This window comes from Bufo bufo, chromosome 10 (genome assembly GCF_905171765.1).
Source record: "Bufo bufo chromosome 10, aBufBuf1.1, whole genome shotgun sequence".
NCBI classification, from domain to species: Eukaryota; Metazoa; Chordata; class Amphibia; order Anura; family Bufonidae; genus Bufo; species Bufo bufo.
Genome location: NC_053398.1, coordinates 16,260,388 through 16,278,919, shown reverse-complemented (window position 1 = coordinate 16,278,919; position 18,532 = coordinate 16,260,388). Strand labels below are relative to the sequence as shown.

The window sequence follows — 18,532 nt, the reverse complement described above, 5'->3', positions numbered from 1 at the left end:
CTCCCCATGTGTACTGTACTTACCGGTACACATGTCACACTCCTGTAGTAAGCACTAGCAGCTAGCAGGCAGGCCGGGCGGCCGTAACTCACGGAGGCCACGTGCCTGCTCTGCCTACTTTATGAATGAAGCAGGCGGAGCAGGCACGTGACCTCAGTGAGTTACGGCCGCCCGGCCTGCCTGCTAGCTGCTAGTGCTTACTACAGGAGTGTGACATGTACCGGTAAGTACGGTACACATGGGGAGCAGGGGGAGCGCATCATTATTCAGTTTAGATATGATGATTAACACTACGTATAATACAGTACATTCTGAGCGGCGGGGCCAGAGTTATGGGGGGATCAGTGGATGACACATATAGCAGTGTCATCCACAGATCCACCACCCCATAACAGTGCCATCCACAGATCCCCCCCACCATCATAATGCCATCCACAGACCCCCCCATCATAATGCCATCCACAGATCCCCCACATAACAGTGCCATCCACAAATCCCCCACCCCATAACAGTGCATCATCCACAGATCCCCCATAATAGTGTCATGCATCGACCGCCATTAGTTCAAACCCACCAAAAGCACAACTTTCGGTTAAAAATTTTTTTTTGCTTATTTTCCTCCTCAAAAACCTGGGTGCGTCTTATAGGGCGAAAAATACAGTAGATAGATATGAGAGAGAGAGATAGATAGATAGATAGATAGATAGATAATAGATAGATAGATAGATAGATAATTTCTAAGTGTTCTTTACCCCCCTAGATGACTGTACTGTATATACATTGTATCCCTACCATGTGGCGACACATGCACACCTGGCACGCAGCACAGATCAGCAGAGATTACTGTGTCTTTCATCACAGACACAACCCATGTTAACAAATTCCTTGAAGCTATAGAATTCCTGCCCATTCTTGTCTTGTAATCCAAGAAATGTCTGTCTGAGTCTCCCCCGAGGATTATAATGCCGTTCTTTTATGTCTATTGCACAGGAAGCTGCTAGATATGTAGAACCAGTTTTGCAACAGATTTCTAGTAAAATTATTAATAATAATCTTTATTAAACATCTTTGTTACAGCGCCAACATATTCCTCAGCACTTTTTATTTCAATGGACGCATGTACAGACAGAATCAGATATTACAGAGTAACAAGCTAATAAACAGTTCAGACAACAGGAACGAGGAACCTGCTCACAAGAGCTTACAATCTATGGGTAAATAGGGATGATGCAAGAGAGAAAAGTGTTTGGTCTTTATGTTGGTCCAGTCATAGTTTATACTAAAAAGGGTGGTCCACATAAAACTGCAAGAGCCAGTATCTGTGTATGTACAGATATGAAGGGCACTAGGGGTACAAGGAGTAATTTAAAGGGGTTGTCCCACAAAAATAAATATCTGCCGTTTTCAAACCAGCACCTGGATCTGAATACTTTTGTAACTGCATTAAAGTAAAAAATTAGTATAGCTGCTGAGTTATTCAATAAAATGCATCTGTATAGCGCCACCTGCTGTTTGTTCTTTTTTTTTTCTTTGACCTGCTCACTGAGAAGGCCGCACATGCTCAGTTCCATCCTTCAACTGCCTCCTGATCTGTGATAGGGAGAGAATGGACACGCCCCCTGAGCTCCCGCAGAAAGGACACTCCCCTAGAGCTGCAGCAGAAAAGACACGCCCCTAGAGCTGCCAGCTTGATATAAATCTAGCAGAGCAATAAATGAGGAGATCTTTGGATCCATGTGAGGTACAGGGCTGGTTCTGGCTTTGTTAGAAAGAGGTTGTCATGTACTATATGATGGCTGATTTTAATTTTTTACATTAATCATGGGACAACCGCTTTAACCATCACCTTTCTGCCAATAATTGGGGGCATCGGGTGCGTTACTTGAGATTTCCAGTGTTCAATGCATGGCTGACATGATGCACTTAGCCCACATTTCAGTATCACTGCCGTCCTGCTCTGTCTAATCTTGCTATCAGCTAAGTATCCCTGCACTTCTCCTGTCCCAGCTGTCACTTGCATTATCCTGGCATTGTGACAGTGTTGTCATAACAACCCGACACTTCCGCTGTTGGAAGGAGGACACAAGGAGAAACTTAGGTTCTGCATCAACGTTTGGTTTTCAGGAAATTCTTAGTAAATGAAAATTAATTTACAATGCCGCCCTATATTTCACAGCGTCTGTAGAATACTCTATCACTAGGAAAAAATATAATTGTCCAAAATCTTGCCCAGGGCCCCCATTATCTAAGGGGCCCCCTGCTTCAGTGCTACTGTTCAGCTGAACGTCCGAGGAAGCAAACGGGCAGACAGCTGAACAGCTGCACTTTACAATGCAGAGTACGGTCTCCTCCCTCACATATAGGAGAAATCAGTACCCTAGTGCTGACAGGACCTGCGATAATGTCAGAGGCAGGAGGCGGAGCTGAGCAGAGAAGAGGGGATGAAGGACCTGTGATGACCTCACCATCATGTGACCAGAACAGGAGGCGGAGCTCAGCAGTGCAGTAAAGTAATGAAGAAGAGCAGCCATGCATGTGAAGAAGTATGGATTCAATGTAAGTGCAAGGGAAATGCTGGGAGTTGTAGTCCTCTCCTCTTATACCTCCTGTTATGTAATATCAGAGTACATTACAAGAGGAGGTATGAGAAGAGGACTACAACTCTCAGCATGTCCAGGCCATTTTTATATAATACCTGGGTACATTGCAACACCCTGGATATGCTAGGAGTTGTATACCTCCTCTTATAATGTACTCTGATATTACATAATAACTGCTTGGACATGCTGGGAGTTGTAGTCTCTTCTTATACCTCCTCTTGTAATGTACTCTGATATACATAATAACGGCTTGGACATGCTGAGAGTTATAGTCCTATCCTCTTATACGTCCCCCTGTAATGTGCTCTGATATTAAATAATAATGGCTTAGACATGCTGGGAGTTATAGTCCTCTCCTGTTATACCTCCTGCAGTAAAGTGCTCTGAATTAGGGCCGGGACGATGGATAGGGGAGGGTAGTCATCCGCCTAGGGAGCCACTTCACCCCATAAAGGGGGACGCACTCATGGTCGTCCAACTTCACATCATACCTATGAGGCATTAGAACAGAGCAAGAAGTCGCAAAGACCTCACTGCAACCTCCTGCTCTGGGTCTCGCATTTTGACTAGGTATTGTATCGTTTTGTATTGAATCTACAGGGTGGGCCATTTATATGGATACACCTTAATAAAATGGGAATGGTTGGTGATATTAACTTCCTGTTTGTGGCACATTAGTATATGTGAGGGGGAAACTTTTCAAGATGGGTGGTGACCATGGCGGCCATTTTGAAGTCGGACATTTTGAATCCAACTTTTGTTTTTTCAATAGTAAGAGGGTCATGTGACACATCAAACTTATTGGGAATTTCACAAGAAAAACAATGGTGTGCTTGGTTTTAACGTAACTTTATTCTTTCATGAGTTATTTACAAGTTTCTGACCACTTACAAAATGTGTTCAATGTGCTGCCCATTGTGTTGGATTGTCAATGCAACCCTCTTCTCCCACTCTTCACACACTGATAGCAACACCGCAGGAGAAATGCTAGCACAGGCTTCCAGTATCCGTAGTTTCAGGTGCTGCACATCTCGTATCTTCACAGCATAGACGATTGCCTTCAGAGTGTCGGACTCTATGCCCCTATCCGTAATTGCTCATATAGCATAGATAGGTTAGCGTTAGGTCCCGTGCCACTTTGAGAGACCTTGACGGGGTGCGCGGGCTGCGGTATGTTCTTGATATAATAATATCCTGGCGAAAGTCTCATTTTAATATCAGTGTGAGGGTTTAGCCATATATTGTCAATTGCATTTTCCATTGTAGTGCACCATTTTTATTTTGTAAATGTTTACTATGGGGGGAAGCATTATATATTGGAACTAGTAGGGGGCACTACAGGGGGACATTAGAGCCACTGGGAGCATTAAGGTTATATTATTACTACTAGGGTACTGTAGGGGCATTATTCTTATTTGACGCAATATGAAGGGTATTGCTACTAATTTGGGCTATCTTGGGGAGTATTATCACTATTGGGGTCACCATTACTAATGAGGGCAGTCTGGGTGTATAGTATAGTATAGTATAGTGTTTGTGGACATGGGGGGGAGCACAACAGGCACAGTATTGGGGGTAGCTTCAAGAAGTTCTCTGGGTTTTTTCATATTGATGACCTATCCTTAGCATAGGTCATCAATATTAGATCGGCGGGGGTCTGACACCCGGCACTCCCGATGATCAGCTGTTTGAGGAGACGGCGTGCGCTCTGCGCACGTACCGTCTCCCTCCTCTCTTTCTGCTCTGCTGCTGTATGTCTATGGGACAGCAGCAGTGAACAGCACGCGCCGTCTCCTCAAACAGCTGATCGGCAGGGGTGTTGGACTGTGTTTTTAGCACATTATTACAAGATGTGGGCTCCCCCCTTTTGATTTTGACCAGGGCCACATTTTGTCTAAAACCAGCCCTGCCTACATACTAGGTAAGAGTAGAGGGGCCTTAGGGTCTCCTCAGGTATCGGGGCCTGATAGAACTGGTACCTCTGCAGCAGCTGCAGCGACGCCTTCGATGAATGCTGGGTGGCACAGGGTCACTGCTTTGGAGGCAGCAGGGATTTGTATTCATTTTACAGACTTCTTTTTGTCATTTACATATTTGAAAACATTCACACCCCATTCCCTTTCTGCCCAAGCATGCCCCCCTAAGGACTGGTTCACATCAGCGTTAAGTAATTGCGTTCTTAGTGTTCCTTCCGGTATAACAAGGCTAGAAAGGAATAGAACAGAATTTTAGGGCGGAATGCAAAACTGAACCCTTTAAGAGGCATTCCGTTTTGCTCCGTCCTAATACATTTCTATGGGCACAAATAACGTTCCGTTTGGTTGTGCCTTTTCATAGGTAAATGCATTGATATCCAATTCATTCTAGTCAAGATGGATGTTCATTTCCTTTAAGAATCATGCTCGACTATATTTATAATTTTGTATGTCTTGAATAGGCCAAAGTAAGGTTGTACAAAGGTTTCTACTTCAGTGTTATTCTTCTCATGAATGTACCAGTCTGAGAAGAATCCTCCTTGTCTACTTATAAATTTATGACGGGAGATAAAGATAAGCTCTATGCAGCTGGTGATAATTACCTATACAATTAGGCATTTATTAATGAAGCAAAATATATAATATTCATGTATTCATTTAATGAGCCTTAGTTAGTCCTTAGCATAAGACAATCAGTAGGACACACATATATATATATATTTGTTTATATTATGTTGTTATATGTTATGAAGACATGTATCCAGTATATTATATATATTTCTCATTAGGAGAATATTCGTCTCTAAAAGAGTGTCTGTAAAGATGTGTGTTTTGTAACAATTAATCACATCTTTGGTGTGACAGGAGGTACTGATATCTCTGTGAGAAAACAAGGCCATTAAATACTATTTATAAACCATAAATAAACAGTGGGAGAAACATTCAGAGAGACGCCTAGAGGTCTGTCTCTAATTGCTACAAGTGTCAGAATTAATCCCTATGGCTTTGAATTAAAGCTTTTAAGGTCAAATGTATAGAATACGTTTTATTCAGACTTACATAGTTAACCCTTTATACTATGATGCAAATAGCTTAAACAGCAGTGCCACCTAGGTATGAGTAGGTGACATTACAACAGTAGCAAAAGCGCATTCTGGGTAAGGTTATGATGTCACATTTTTTATCAATGGTCACGCCCATCCGACAATGATTGGAAAGTTCCAAACTAGGAAGGTGTGTCTAACTGATAAGTTTGTGATCATAAACCATACACAAAGAGAGGAAAAGAGAGAGAGAAGAAGAGAAGTTGAGCTCTCTAGAGGGGTCTATCAAGATGAAAGCCATGGTGAGATGTGCTATGATGGACCACCCAGCTTTCCTAGGAGCAGAAGTGAGATTCCTACTAGGACTTGGTAAGAGACACAGAAAATAATATTTCATTTTATTAAGACTAATTTGATAGTGTGGGTGAAATTATACCATCTAGATTGGCGAATAAATAAATAATTAAATTAATTGATCATCTCCATATTGAGATGTAGTCTTAGGATATTGTGAGGCTTCATTCTACCTGCAGAAGAATCTAGACTCATAATCTAGCAAAGCATTAAATAATTGCTTATATATATATATATTGATAGAACATTCTTCGCCAAGCTAAGTGATGAATTCCCACAGGAAAGACTTGTTTCAAGTCCTTCCCATTTAAGATATGGTCTAGCAAGATCCTAGATCCCTGTTATTTGTCTTAATAGTCTTACCAAAGTTATATATGTGAAAATAGTCCAGGATGGGGTGGAAGGATACAGTTATCTCTTCTAGGTTATATCCTTGGATGGATTTGCCCATCTTGAAGCCATGTGATGTGTAGTTGGTTAGAGGGGAGTGGAATGTATTTAGCATTCTATAATGATGTCTAGGATTAGACAAGCCCATCCTGATATAATGAGATTTTCTCTGAACAGAAGTAATGTATATAACTTATGCTCCTAATTTGATATCCTAACCTAATAATAGCTTGGTTATAATGTGACAAGTTATTTCCACTCACATGCATTGTTAAGCTTGTAATGCTTTATATTAACGCTATATATGTTCATTTGCATGTATCATTGTGTTTATTTACTTATGTATGTTTATAATCTTGTAACCAATAAATCTGCATATTTTTTAATACCTGTGTATTATTGTATAATGCAGAACTACATTTTATCATTAACGTCATCTCACGTCAAAAAGAACTTATTTATCTGAGGAAATAGTCGGACTCAGATGTGAATTGTATCAATTAGGTTGTCTACAATTCACCAGGTCGTGATTTTAAGAATTTATGACAAATTTTATAAATTGAATTTTTTTATGGTTAATTATTTTTAGGACCATAATTAATAATTCTTAATTGAATTATTACCCCCCGACAGTTTTTTTCTGTTATGTATGACGTGAAAAAAAGTCCTATCGACAGGACATTCCCTTTCTTCCCAAGCATGCCCCCCTAAGCATGCCCTGTTATAACGGAACACTATAACGGAATTACTTAACACTTTGAGGCACATTTCCATAAACTACACCCTTTTTTATGTTATCAACGGCCTTTGCCAGAGATTACTCTGCTCTCCTGAGCAGGCACGGGTGCGACTCCACTCCTGCTCCGGCTCTGACGGCCCGGACCCACCAGTCTTCCTCTGCTTCCTTGCGGCGGGCCTGGCTGCCAGAGTTGTCTGCCTATTTTCCCTTGGTAGGCCACAGCCCTTCTGCGTGCAACCTAATTCACACCAGCCTATGGCTGGCTAGCCTTGGATGCTTAAGACAGCTTCCCCTATAGCAGGGTGCCTGAGCAATAGGTTGTCTCACTTGCCAATTCCTGCAAAGGTATGCTGCTCATGTTCCAACTTCTGCCCTTTTTCTGGATTCTGACACACCACTGCTTGACCTGCTCTCTGTATTGACCGTATTGATCCTGAACTGCCTGCCCAGATCTCGGACTATTTATCGGAATGCTTATACTCTGACTACGGTTTTGCCTAAACTCTCAGTGCCCCTCACCCCGTGGGCCAGCTGTCAATCACATAGAGACTACTACTGCCTGTTGGTTCTCCTTCAGCAAAGTCCAGATCCATGTACGGGGGTTAGAGGGTGAATACCAGGGGACTGCCAGGATAACACCCTTAGGATTAGCTCTAAGGCAAATCTATTGGTTAACACATTGGTTCCACAGACCCACTGCTAGAACAGAAATAATCTACACAAAAAGTATATGGCCAGGCAGTGTAAATGTGATCCATCTGGCCCTGTCTATCAAAGTACAGAGGGCGCAGTGTTGCAGAGAGAGCTGAGCCTCTAGGAGCAATGGCAACGCCTCCTTTGCTCTTAGAGGCCCATTTGCATATATTAAAGGGATTCTGTCATGAAATTTTAGCCCTATAACCTAAACATATGGCCAGGTCTGGTGAAATAACATGAATCCGAAACTGTACTTATTAAATCTGCCTGTGGCTCTATTAGCACATAAAACAGGTTTTTATAACCGGTCAATCGCCTACCTAAGGTGCCCAAGGGGACGTCAGTTAATACAGGGTGCCCGGCCGTCTGGTGCCCAGCGCCTTCTTCCCAGTCATAATCGCCGCCTTCCTCACCTCAGTGCTGCCTCCACCAGATCCGGCCGGCCCTCTCCTAGATCCACCAGACGGCCGGGCACCCTGTATTAACTGACGTCCCCTTGGGCACCTTAGGTAGGCGATTGACTTGAGGGAGATGCTGGTTCATTCGCCTGGGAAGGAACCAGTTGTCTCATTCCCTGTCACTACCTTAGGGAATTTCAGGGCTCCTAGGGTTTAGGTTCCGGCGTATGTATTTTCCCACCTTCAGGGTCTATACATGCTGACAGGAGTCAGGGCCAGGTTTAGGGGTTTTCCTAGGAGGTAACCGTTCCCCTCTCCCTAGCCTTGAGGCCTAGTTATTTGTCTTTTCCCTTCTGTTGTTATTCTGGTGTCCCTCCCCTCTCCATTATTCGTGACAGAAACGAGGGAACTGCTATCTTGACTTTGCAGCTAGGAACTTCTGATCTATATACACAGAAACTCCCTACATCCTTCCAGCTGGCTCATTAATTTTCCATATACAGTATGTACAAGATGGAGTACATGTTTATACAATATGGAGTCTCATCCCTCACACCCTTTAAGAGGATGCGAACAGATATGTGCATAATACTTAGACCACAATGTCCACACAGCACAAACTATATGCTGCAAGAGCGTGAAAAAAATGTGTATGTTGTTGTAAGAAATTCTCAGAAGTCCGAGAAAACAATAAGAAAAGGTTAGAAAGACTTCCTTGTAAACCAATATTCACATGACCTCAATGCAAAAAAAGGTTATAGATGCTGCTGTCTATTGTGCTAACAAAGAAGACACTGAGGTGGATGATGAAAGAGGTCATATACATAGAAGGGGACAATGAGCATGTTCTCAGGTAGCAGCCATATTGTGAAGAGCAGGATCATAGCTCACGCTTAGCCATATTTCCACCGTCCTCAGTTGGAAAGGGGCCTGGCAGATACATTTCAATGCCGTATTACATGGATGCTGTCTAGATTGTCATCCAGGATAATCCCTGTGATTTACGCATTCATATGTCCGTTCCACAAAAATATAGAACATGTCCTTTACTTGGCCGCAAAATGCTGACCCCATTGAAGTCAATAGGTCCACAAATAATGCGGATGCAACGCAGACGGTACCTGTATTTTTTGGATCTGAAATTTGAGGACTGCAATATACATACATTTGTGTGCAAGAGGTCTCAAGGTTAGTTTACATGTACCAGGGAGCAGCTGATTATCAGGAAGGAAGCGATAATTTTGTTGCCTGCACTAATGACAGTTTCACCCGATGAACGACCGTTTTACTTTTTCATTGGTGGGTCAGCTGCACCTTTAAGGTCCCTTTACATGGGACGACAGAGCAGCAGATTGTCGAGAAGGAAGTGTTCCTGGTGGAGGAGACAGCCGAATTTCCATGCAGAGATCTCCTCCACAGTATGGGGAGCGGTGATCACTAATGCCATCGCTCGTCCCCATACCGACTCGTTGCTTGCCGGCAGTAGACAGTGTTTACACAGAACGATCTGCTGCCGGCACATGATTGGATTACCCGATGAACGAGCGTTTCGTTCGTTTATCTGATAATCGGAGGTACATTTACTCCACCAGATCAACGCTGATGAGCATTCCTATGAACGCTTGTTAGCGATTATCTTTAAGATTCTCGTCCGGTGTGAAGAGCCCTTTAGACAGGCATATTGTGGGGAACAAGCGTTCGCGGGAACATTCGTCACTGATAATCTGCCCGATCCGCCATTAGGCTGCTTTCACTACACAATGGATGGAGGTATGTAGGTCCGGTGCCAGAGCTACTCTTGAACAGCTGATCAGCAGGGTGTCGGACCACCACCGGTCTGATATTGATCATCTGTCGTGAGGAAGATCCTCGAAAGTTAAAAAAATTCTTTAAACACTCCCTTATAAGATTTAAATGCAAAAAAAAAAAAGTTAAACTTTGTAAGGGTACTTTCACACTAGTGTTTTTCTTTTCCGGCGCTGAGTTCCGTCCTAGGGGCTCAAATCCGGAAAAGAACTGATCAGTTTTATCCCCATGCATTCTGAATGGAGAGCAATCCGTTCAGGATGCATCAGGATGTCTTCAGTTCAGTCTTTTTGACTGATCAGGCTTTTCAGAAAAACGTAGCACTTTGACTGAACGCCGGATCCGGTCTTTTTCCCATTGACTTGCATTAACGCCGGATCTGGCGCTGTGTGTTCTGTCAAACCGGATCCGGCTTTTGCATGTTAAACCCGAAAAATGTGAAAAAAAGTCTATAAATGGCGGATCCGTTTTTCCAATGCATTTTTTCATTGTGATCAAAATCCTGATCAGGATTCAAATGTAATCCGTTTTCACACGTTTTTCCGGATCCGGCGGGCAGTTCCGGTGTGTCGGAATTGAACGCCGGATTAAAACAACGCTAGTGTGAAAGTAGCCTTAAAATGAAAGAGCAAAATAATCAAACTACAAGGAACACGTTTGTAAATAAATATTTAAATAAAAATAAACAGTAAAAATATGTAAAATATTTGCAGGGACGAGGGATAGGTGAAGAAAGGACAAAATGGGGGAGATTTATAAAACTATCTTCGTTGCTCGTAGCCTCCAATCACAGCACAGATTCCATTTTATATTATGCTCTTGAAAAATCGCAGCCATATAAAGCTACAAAATTGTCTTTTTTACATCAGTCAGATTACATTTATCCCCCCCATATTACTGCAGGACATCTTGCAGCTCTGTGCAGAGAAGATAGTCTTGTACGTTGTTCTTCCTCAGCAGAAGACGAAGCTCTGTTCTCGGTTGTAGCTCCGAGAAGCTTTTCACTTCCTGTCCTGCTGACTCAGGAAGCAAAATATATCAGCGTGGAAACTGAAAGCAGATCCAGGAAGCTTTCAGCAGAGCCGAGGCCTGAGCCGGGAAAATCCTCATTGTTCTGTACAGGAGGGGGATCAGCTCTGCTGCCTGGAGACAAGTGGCCGATCAGGAAAGGTGAGCTGGGACAAAGAGCGTATGTGGGTCTGACAAGGTCTGCAGAAGTCACTGCCTTGCAAGGAGTGCAAGGGATAAAATAAAGTGCAAAGTGCAAGGAAAATACAACCTAGATTAATCCACAGAGAGAGAGAGAACACAGGCGAATTAGATCATATCAATATTTCAAGAGAGACCAATACAGCAACCCATGAACTGACCGCTTGACGGGTACCACCATGTCCAGTGCAGCAGAAGAAACTTCACAGCTCCCTTACGATGGCACGTGTGATGCTTGCGAGCCCGACGAGGCCAAGGAGGCGGTTGTCATCTGCGACGATTGTCATTTCTCCTACTGTGATTTGCACGCTTGTGAACACAAGCAGAAATACGCTGCTCACAGGGTCAGAGACGTCTCAGACCCATCTCCGGAGGAAGAAGAGAACACCCCCGTGGAGGAACCGCAAACGAATACAAAACAGAGTGGTGTGACGGAGATGAAGACCTGTCCCACACACAAGCAGGAGCTGAGCCTGTACTGCAAGGACGACTCTAAGATTATCTGCGTTTTATGCGCAGTGGCCGGAGACCACCGCCAACATGAGCTCGTCACCCTCAATGAGGCCTACCAGGAAATGAAGGTACGTGGGGTTGGGGTGGGGTGTCATACTATGGGACCATCAAGTCGTTAAAAGTTGGATTTAATGCATTTTTCCCCCCTTGATGGCAGGTGACATCATCTTCCGTGGAGGCCTCACAGCATGCTAAGCACACCGCCGCACATTGTATACTGTTGTGCTTGGTATTGCATCCCAGGCCCATTCATTTTACATACGCCATGTGACCAATGAACGTGAGGTTCCTGGCCTAGGAAGGGGCCGCGGTGCTCTGGACTCTTCAAACATCTGATCGGCGGTGGTGCCAGGAGTTGGACCCCCACCGATCACATATTGATGACCTAGCCTGAGGATAAGCCATCAATATTCTACTCCAAGAAAAATCCTTTTAACTGTATGTGGCATCGGCATGCTGCGGCCTCAGACCAAATGTGCACTGAGGGAAACAGTAATGGCGGAAGAGGTGGAAGTCATGGTGATGATTGGTGAGGCCTATAATTAAAGCGTGGTTTAAGAAAAGGGGTGAGTCGATACCTCCTGCTTAAAGGGCATCTGTCAGCAGTTTTGTACCTATGACACTGGCTGACCTGTTACATGTGCGCTTGGCAGCTGAAGACATCTGTGTTGGTCCCATGTTCATATGTGCCCGCATTGCTGAGAAAAATTATGTTTTAATGTAAGCAAATGAGCTTCTGGGAGCAACGAGGGCGTTACCATTACACCTAGAGGCTCTGCCGCGCCCCCTGCACTTTGACTGTCAGGACCAGGCAGTGTAAATGCCATTAAGCTTTGCCCTGTCAAAGTGCAAAGGGTGCAGGAGTTGCAGAGAGAGCAGATCCTCTAGGTGTAACGGTAACGCCCCCATTGCTCCTAGAGGCTCATTTTCATATATTAAAACATCATTTTTCTCAGCAATGCGGGCACATATGAACATGAGACCAACACAGATGCCTTCAGCTGCCAAGTGCACATGCAACAAGTCAGCCAGTGTCATAGGGACAAAACTGCTGACAGATGCCCTTTAATTCCTCTACTACTTTTATCTACCATAACACTGCCTCTATTGCCCTTCACACATCCCTACCAACACCCTGGCATTGGCAGCCATTCAGCCCCCTGACCTATATCTCAGTTATATTCCCATTTTTACTGGGGAACACATGGCCCATCTTATGGCTCTTCATGGGGCCTAACCCTGCAGAATACAGTTAATCTTCAGACACTACAAAGCATGGCCACACATACAGAAGCTCTTCTGGGACTAAAGTAGCATTGATTTCTCTAACTTCCCTTCAATGTTTTTATTATGGACACTCTCAGTTTTCTTTTATCAGAACTGTCTCACAGGAAATCTAGACTTGTTGCCCATAGCAACCAATCAGAGCTCAGCTTTCATGTTTTAAACAGCTGTGGTAAAATGGAAGCTGCTCTGTGACTGGTATCTATGAGCAACGAGCCTGATTTCCTGTAAGACATCTGCTAAAGCTGATCTTAACCCGTGACCATACTGGGCCCTACAGTTTCGGCACTGGGGGCTGGTAGGTGCAGCAGACCGGACCGCAAGGGCAACACGTGAGGCTACTGTGAGCCGATGGCGGTAGTAGTAGTTTGTACTCAAGGTTAGCAGAGCCTTCCTGGGCCGGCGTGCAGTGAAGGGGAAGACAGCACGAAATCCTCCGGGGCACTCTCTATTGCAGGGAACACCAGCCAGATGGTGGTTGAGGTGCCCTTGATGGTAATGGGTATTTAAGGTGCTTTGGTGACTGGACCCCTGTGTTGTTCCCGATGCCAGCACCGTAAGGTGCAAATGTTGAGGGTAGTAGAAAGGATGAGGAGTCAGTTGCCATAGAAACAGTTTAACATTTACGTAAATCAAATGTCTCAAGACCGTTGGTACAGTTCATCAGTACAGTGCACTTGTATGGCATAAAAGAGGATTCAGAAATTAGTTTAGCTGTAATCCTTACAACAGGTCTGGCAATTGTCAGTTCTCTTCTTAGATTGTTCTACTTTAAGTCCAATCTCTAGCACTCAGGTACTGAATATAATGGTTTCCTTACTTTATATTGAGCAATCCAATAAGGGTGTTCTCCCTCGTGGCAGGCAAACTCTCTGCTACATTATTTTATGCAGGATGATCTCCTGAAATATTCAGGTTCACTATGTCCCGGAAGGCATTTAGTGAAAAAGGATTATTATGGCCTTTAATCATCCGGTTGTGTCCAGGTACCTTTAAGTTCCTCCTGGTCACTGGTACTTGTGAAGTCCCTTGGCCAGACTCAGCTCTAATCTTCACTAGACTTGCTTTATATTCGTACATAGACTCACTTGTCTGTGCTGGGCTGCTGTGACTACTTGGTCTGTCCTCTCCAGGCTTGATCAGGGCCCAGAGGAAAGAAAGGCAACTACATCTTGGACTGAGTCTGCTCTGCTCCTCCATACACTTCCTTCTCCTCTCTCTGACTCTCACACACTGAACAACTACTTCCTTTCTGTTCTGTCTAAGTAATGACAGCACCACCTAGGGGCGAATAGATGTAATGACAATGCCAGCCTGAACTTAGAAATTACAATACAATTAATACATACTGTATACAGAAATTTAAGGGGACCGCTTAGACACACATAAGTGGGACACTGCATAGGCAACGCACCGTGCTGTAAATATATGGTGCGGGTTTAGGAGCTGAGCCTGTTCCGTCAGCAACGTGTATGTTTGGAGCTAAAGCTGATCCCTGCCTGATAACTCTTTAGATCCTGCGGTCACATAGATAGTAAGGCAGAACTTAATAGACTGCCTGTCGGTATAAGGCTGACACAGGCATAATGGCAAAGTAGTATAACGTGTTATGGTCAAGTCGTATAGCGGGACAAAAAAAATAATTAAAAGATCAATCATGTTTATTGAAAAAAATAAAAAAATTCCACTTAAAAAAGTTTTATTTTTAATTGTATCCTCACATAAGTGTATATAGATCATTTATGTATAGCTTATAATAGAATTGTATTATGGCCACGTCCAGTGGTTGGGGATGTTGGGGGTTTTAGTGTTCTACGTATAGAGTATGCCAACTGATGGCATTAGTAAGACTGATCAGGATCATGATCAGTCTTAAAAATGCCTGATCAGTCAAAAAAAATGCATTGAAATGCCGGATCCGTCTTTCCAGTGTCATCCGGCATTTACTTTTTTCACCTTTTTTTCGGTCTGAGCATGCGCAGACCAGAAGGATGGATCCGGCATTCTGGTATTTTGAATGCCGAATCCGGCACTAATACATTCCTATGGAAAAAAATGCATTCAGGCAAGTCTTCAGTTTTTTTCGCCGGAGATAAGACCATAGCATGCTACGGTTTTCTCTTTTGCCTGATCAGTCAAAATGACTGAACTGAAGACATCCTGAACGGATTAGGCTACTTTCACACTAGCGGCAGGACGGATCCGACAGGCTGTTCACCCTGTCAGATCCGTCCTGCCGCTATTTTGCCGTGCCACCGGACCGCCGCTCCGTCCCTATTGACTATAATGGGGACAGGGGCAGAGCTCCGGTGCAGCATGACAGTGCACGGCGAAAGGCCTCTCACCGCGAACTGCCGTGCTGCGCCGGAGCTCCGCCCCTATTATAGTCAAGGGGGACGGAGCGGCTGTCCGGCGGCACGGCGAAATAGCGGCAGGACGGATCCTACAGGGTGAACAGCCTGTCGGATCCGTCCTGCCGCTAGTGTGAAAGTAGCCTTACTCTCCATTCAGAATGCATGGGGATATACCTGATCAGTTCTTTTCCGGTATAGAGCCCCTGTGACGGAACTCTATGCCGGAAAAGAAAAACGCTAGTGTGAAAGTACCCTAAGGGGAATGTGCATTCCAAAGATATTGATGACCTACCATCAGGTCTGACTCCCGTCACCCCTGCCGATCAGCTGTTTGGAGAGGTAGGGGTGCTTGTGCGAGCGCTGCATCGGCTTCAAAATTACCTGTGCGTCATTCAGTTGAATGGACGAGCAGTTGTAATTACACTGCGCCGCCTCTACAAGTGAGACGGCCAAACAGGTAATTATGAAGTGGAAGCAGCACTCCCACAAGGACCGCTACCTCTTTAAACAGCTGATCGACAGGGGTGGCGGGAGTCAGACCCCCGCCAATCTGATACTGACAACCTATCCTGAGAGTAGCTCATCTATATCTTTGCACTGCACAACCCCTTTAATGGAAACAAAACTAACTTGGATTGTGACAACATCTGCATGGAGTTTGTATGTTCTCCCCGTGTTTGCCTGGGTTTCCTCCGGGTTCTCCGGTTTCCTACCACACTCCAAAGACAGACTGATAGGGACCTTAGATTGTGAGCCCCATCGGGGACAGTAGGATGCTAATGTCTGTAAAGCGCTGTGGAATATAGTGGCGCTATATAAGTGCATAAAATAAATAAATATTGTTTGCATGAGATTACAAAAAAAAACATGGGGGGTCATTTATTAAGACTGGCGTTTTAGACGCTGGTCTTAATAACCCCATGCGCTGGTGGTGGATCCGCCAAAGTTATGAAGAGGCGCCGGCCTCCAAAAAACTTTGGCCGGCCTCCACATAACTTTGGCGCATCCACCGCCGGTCTAAATGTAATCCAGCTTCCTACGCCTAAAAAACACATACAGTACAGACCAAAAGTTTGGACACACCTTCTCATTCAAAGAGTTTTCTTTATTTTCATGACTATGAAAATTGTAGATTCACACTGAAGGCATCAAAACTATGAATTAACACATGTGGAATTATATACATAACAAACAAGTGTGAAACAACTGAAAATATGTCATATTCTAGGTTCTTCAAAGTAGCCGCCTTTTGCTTTGATTACTGCTTTGCACACTCTTGGCATTCTCTTGATGAGCTTCAAGAGGTAGTCCCCTGAAATGTTTTTCACTTCACAGGTGTGCCCTGTTAGGTTTAATAAGTGGGATTTCTTGCCTTATAAATGGGGTTGGGACCATCAGTTGCGTTGAGGAGAAGTCAGGTGGATACACAGCTGATTGTCCTACTGAATAGACTGTTAGAATTTGTATTATGGCAAGAAAAAAGCAGCTAAGTAAAGAAAAACGAGTGGTCATCATTACTTTAAGAAATGAAGGTCAGTCAGTCAGTCAGCCGAAAAATTGGGAAAACTTTGAAAGTAAGGGCTATTTGACCATGAAGGAGAGTGATGGGGTGCTGCGCCAGATGACCTGGCCTCCACAGTCACCTGAACCCAATCGAGATGGTTTGGGGTGAGCTGGACAGCAGAGTGAAGGCAAAAGGGCCAACAAGTGCTAAGCATCTCTGGGAACTCCTTCAAGACTTTTGGAAGACCATTTCAGGGGACTACCTCTTGAAGCTCATCAAGAGAATGCCAAGAGTGTGCAAAGCAGTAATCAAAGCAAAAGGTGGCTACTTTGAAGAACCTAGAATATGACATATTTTCAGTTGTTTCACACTTGTTTGTTATGTATATAATTCCACATGTGTTAATTCATAGTTTTGATGCCTTCATAGTCATGAAAATAAAGAAAACTCTTTGAATGAGAAGGTGTGTCCAAACTTTTGGTCTGTACTGTAGAAAATGATAAATGAGACGGGCCTGCCAGCTCATCCCCTTCCCCACGCCACGCTCCCTTTTTTAGACCTGGCATGAGCGGGGAAAAGTTGCAGATTGCGGCGCAAATATACGCCAGAACACTGATCTCTGATCAGTAAATTACCCCCATTGTCTTTTATCCTAGAAACAGTGCCAGTCTTGTTCTTAGGACATGCACGGTAGTGCAGCTCAGCCGAAACGCACTCAACTGCAATACCAGACACAGCCCAAGGACTGTTTCTGATCTCTTTAACGGGGCAGCTTCTTCTGTAAAGGCAGATGCTGATGGCTGCAGGGCCAGGTCAGATCTGTCAGAATGGCAGCATCAGTAGTTGCTGGCTGATAGAGGGGAGTCATACATTTTTGACTGCGGTATAATATGTTTAATACCTCCAGGATAAGTGGCTGGGTTACACCACTAGAAAGAATGTTCTTGCCAGATATTGTGTAGTGATGAGCGGCAGGGGCAATATTCGAATTAGCGATATTTCACGAATATTTTGTAGAATATTTATCATATATTTGAGAATTCACGATTATATTCTTGATTGCGAAAATCGGCAATGTAATATTCGCGTAATGCGTGCGGAATACAGGCGTGGGTCACTTATGCTACATTTTTCAAGCTGCTAGAAGTTTCCTGAGACTGGAGAAAATGGTTGGCACGGCAGAACATTAGAATAGCTTTATATGCAGATAGAGTCAAGTGCTCCAATATATTTTCAGTAATTAATGATGCGCATATTTTTTCGCAATACGTCAACTTGTGACATCACAGCACTATGTCTGTAGCATGTATGTATGGACAGCAGAACCTATCAGCTACACTATAGATCAATCTAACCTACACTGACGATCTGTATTATAGAAAGCACAGAGCACAGCAATGTCACTGCTCTCTCTCTCAGAACTCCATAAAACTACAGAAAATGGCTGCTGGGGAGGTTCTTATATAGTAAGGGGTAGGCAACTTTCCTATTAGTTGCTAGGGATGTTGCTAAGTCCAGACAAAGACATTGCAGCCTTCTCATTGGCCCACAAAAACGAAGCAGGGAGGGATCATGGGTTCAGATGAAAAAAAATCTCGAAAATTTGTAAATACGAATATATAGCACTATATTCTAAATCTTCGCGAATTCTCAAAGTTGCTATATT

At 44.0% G+C, this 18,532-nt stretch overlaps 1 protein-coding gene across 2 annotated transcripts in view; it reads left to right on the top strand.

Moving 5' to 3' along the window:
- The first annotated feature begins 11,063 nt into the window (after nucleotides 1-11,063).
- TRIM44 (tripartite motif containing 44) overlaps nucleotides 11,064-18,532 on the top strand; it is an 86,692-nt gene continuing 79,223 nt past the window's right edge. For both annotated transcript variants that reach the window (XM_040409272.1, XM_040409271.1), the window contains exon 1: nucleotides 11,064-11,792. In XM_040409272.1, the coding sequence (XP_040265206.1) occupies nucleotides 11,391-11,792 (402 nt within the window). In that variant the 5' untranslated portion in view covers nucleotides 11,064-11,390. The remainder of the gene's footprint in view (nucleotides 11,793-18,532) is intronic.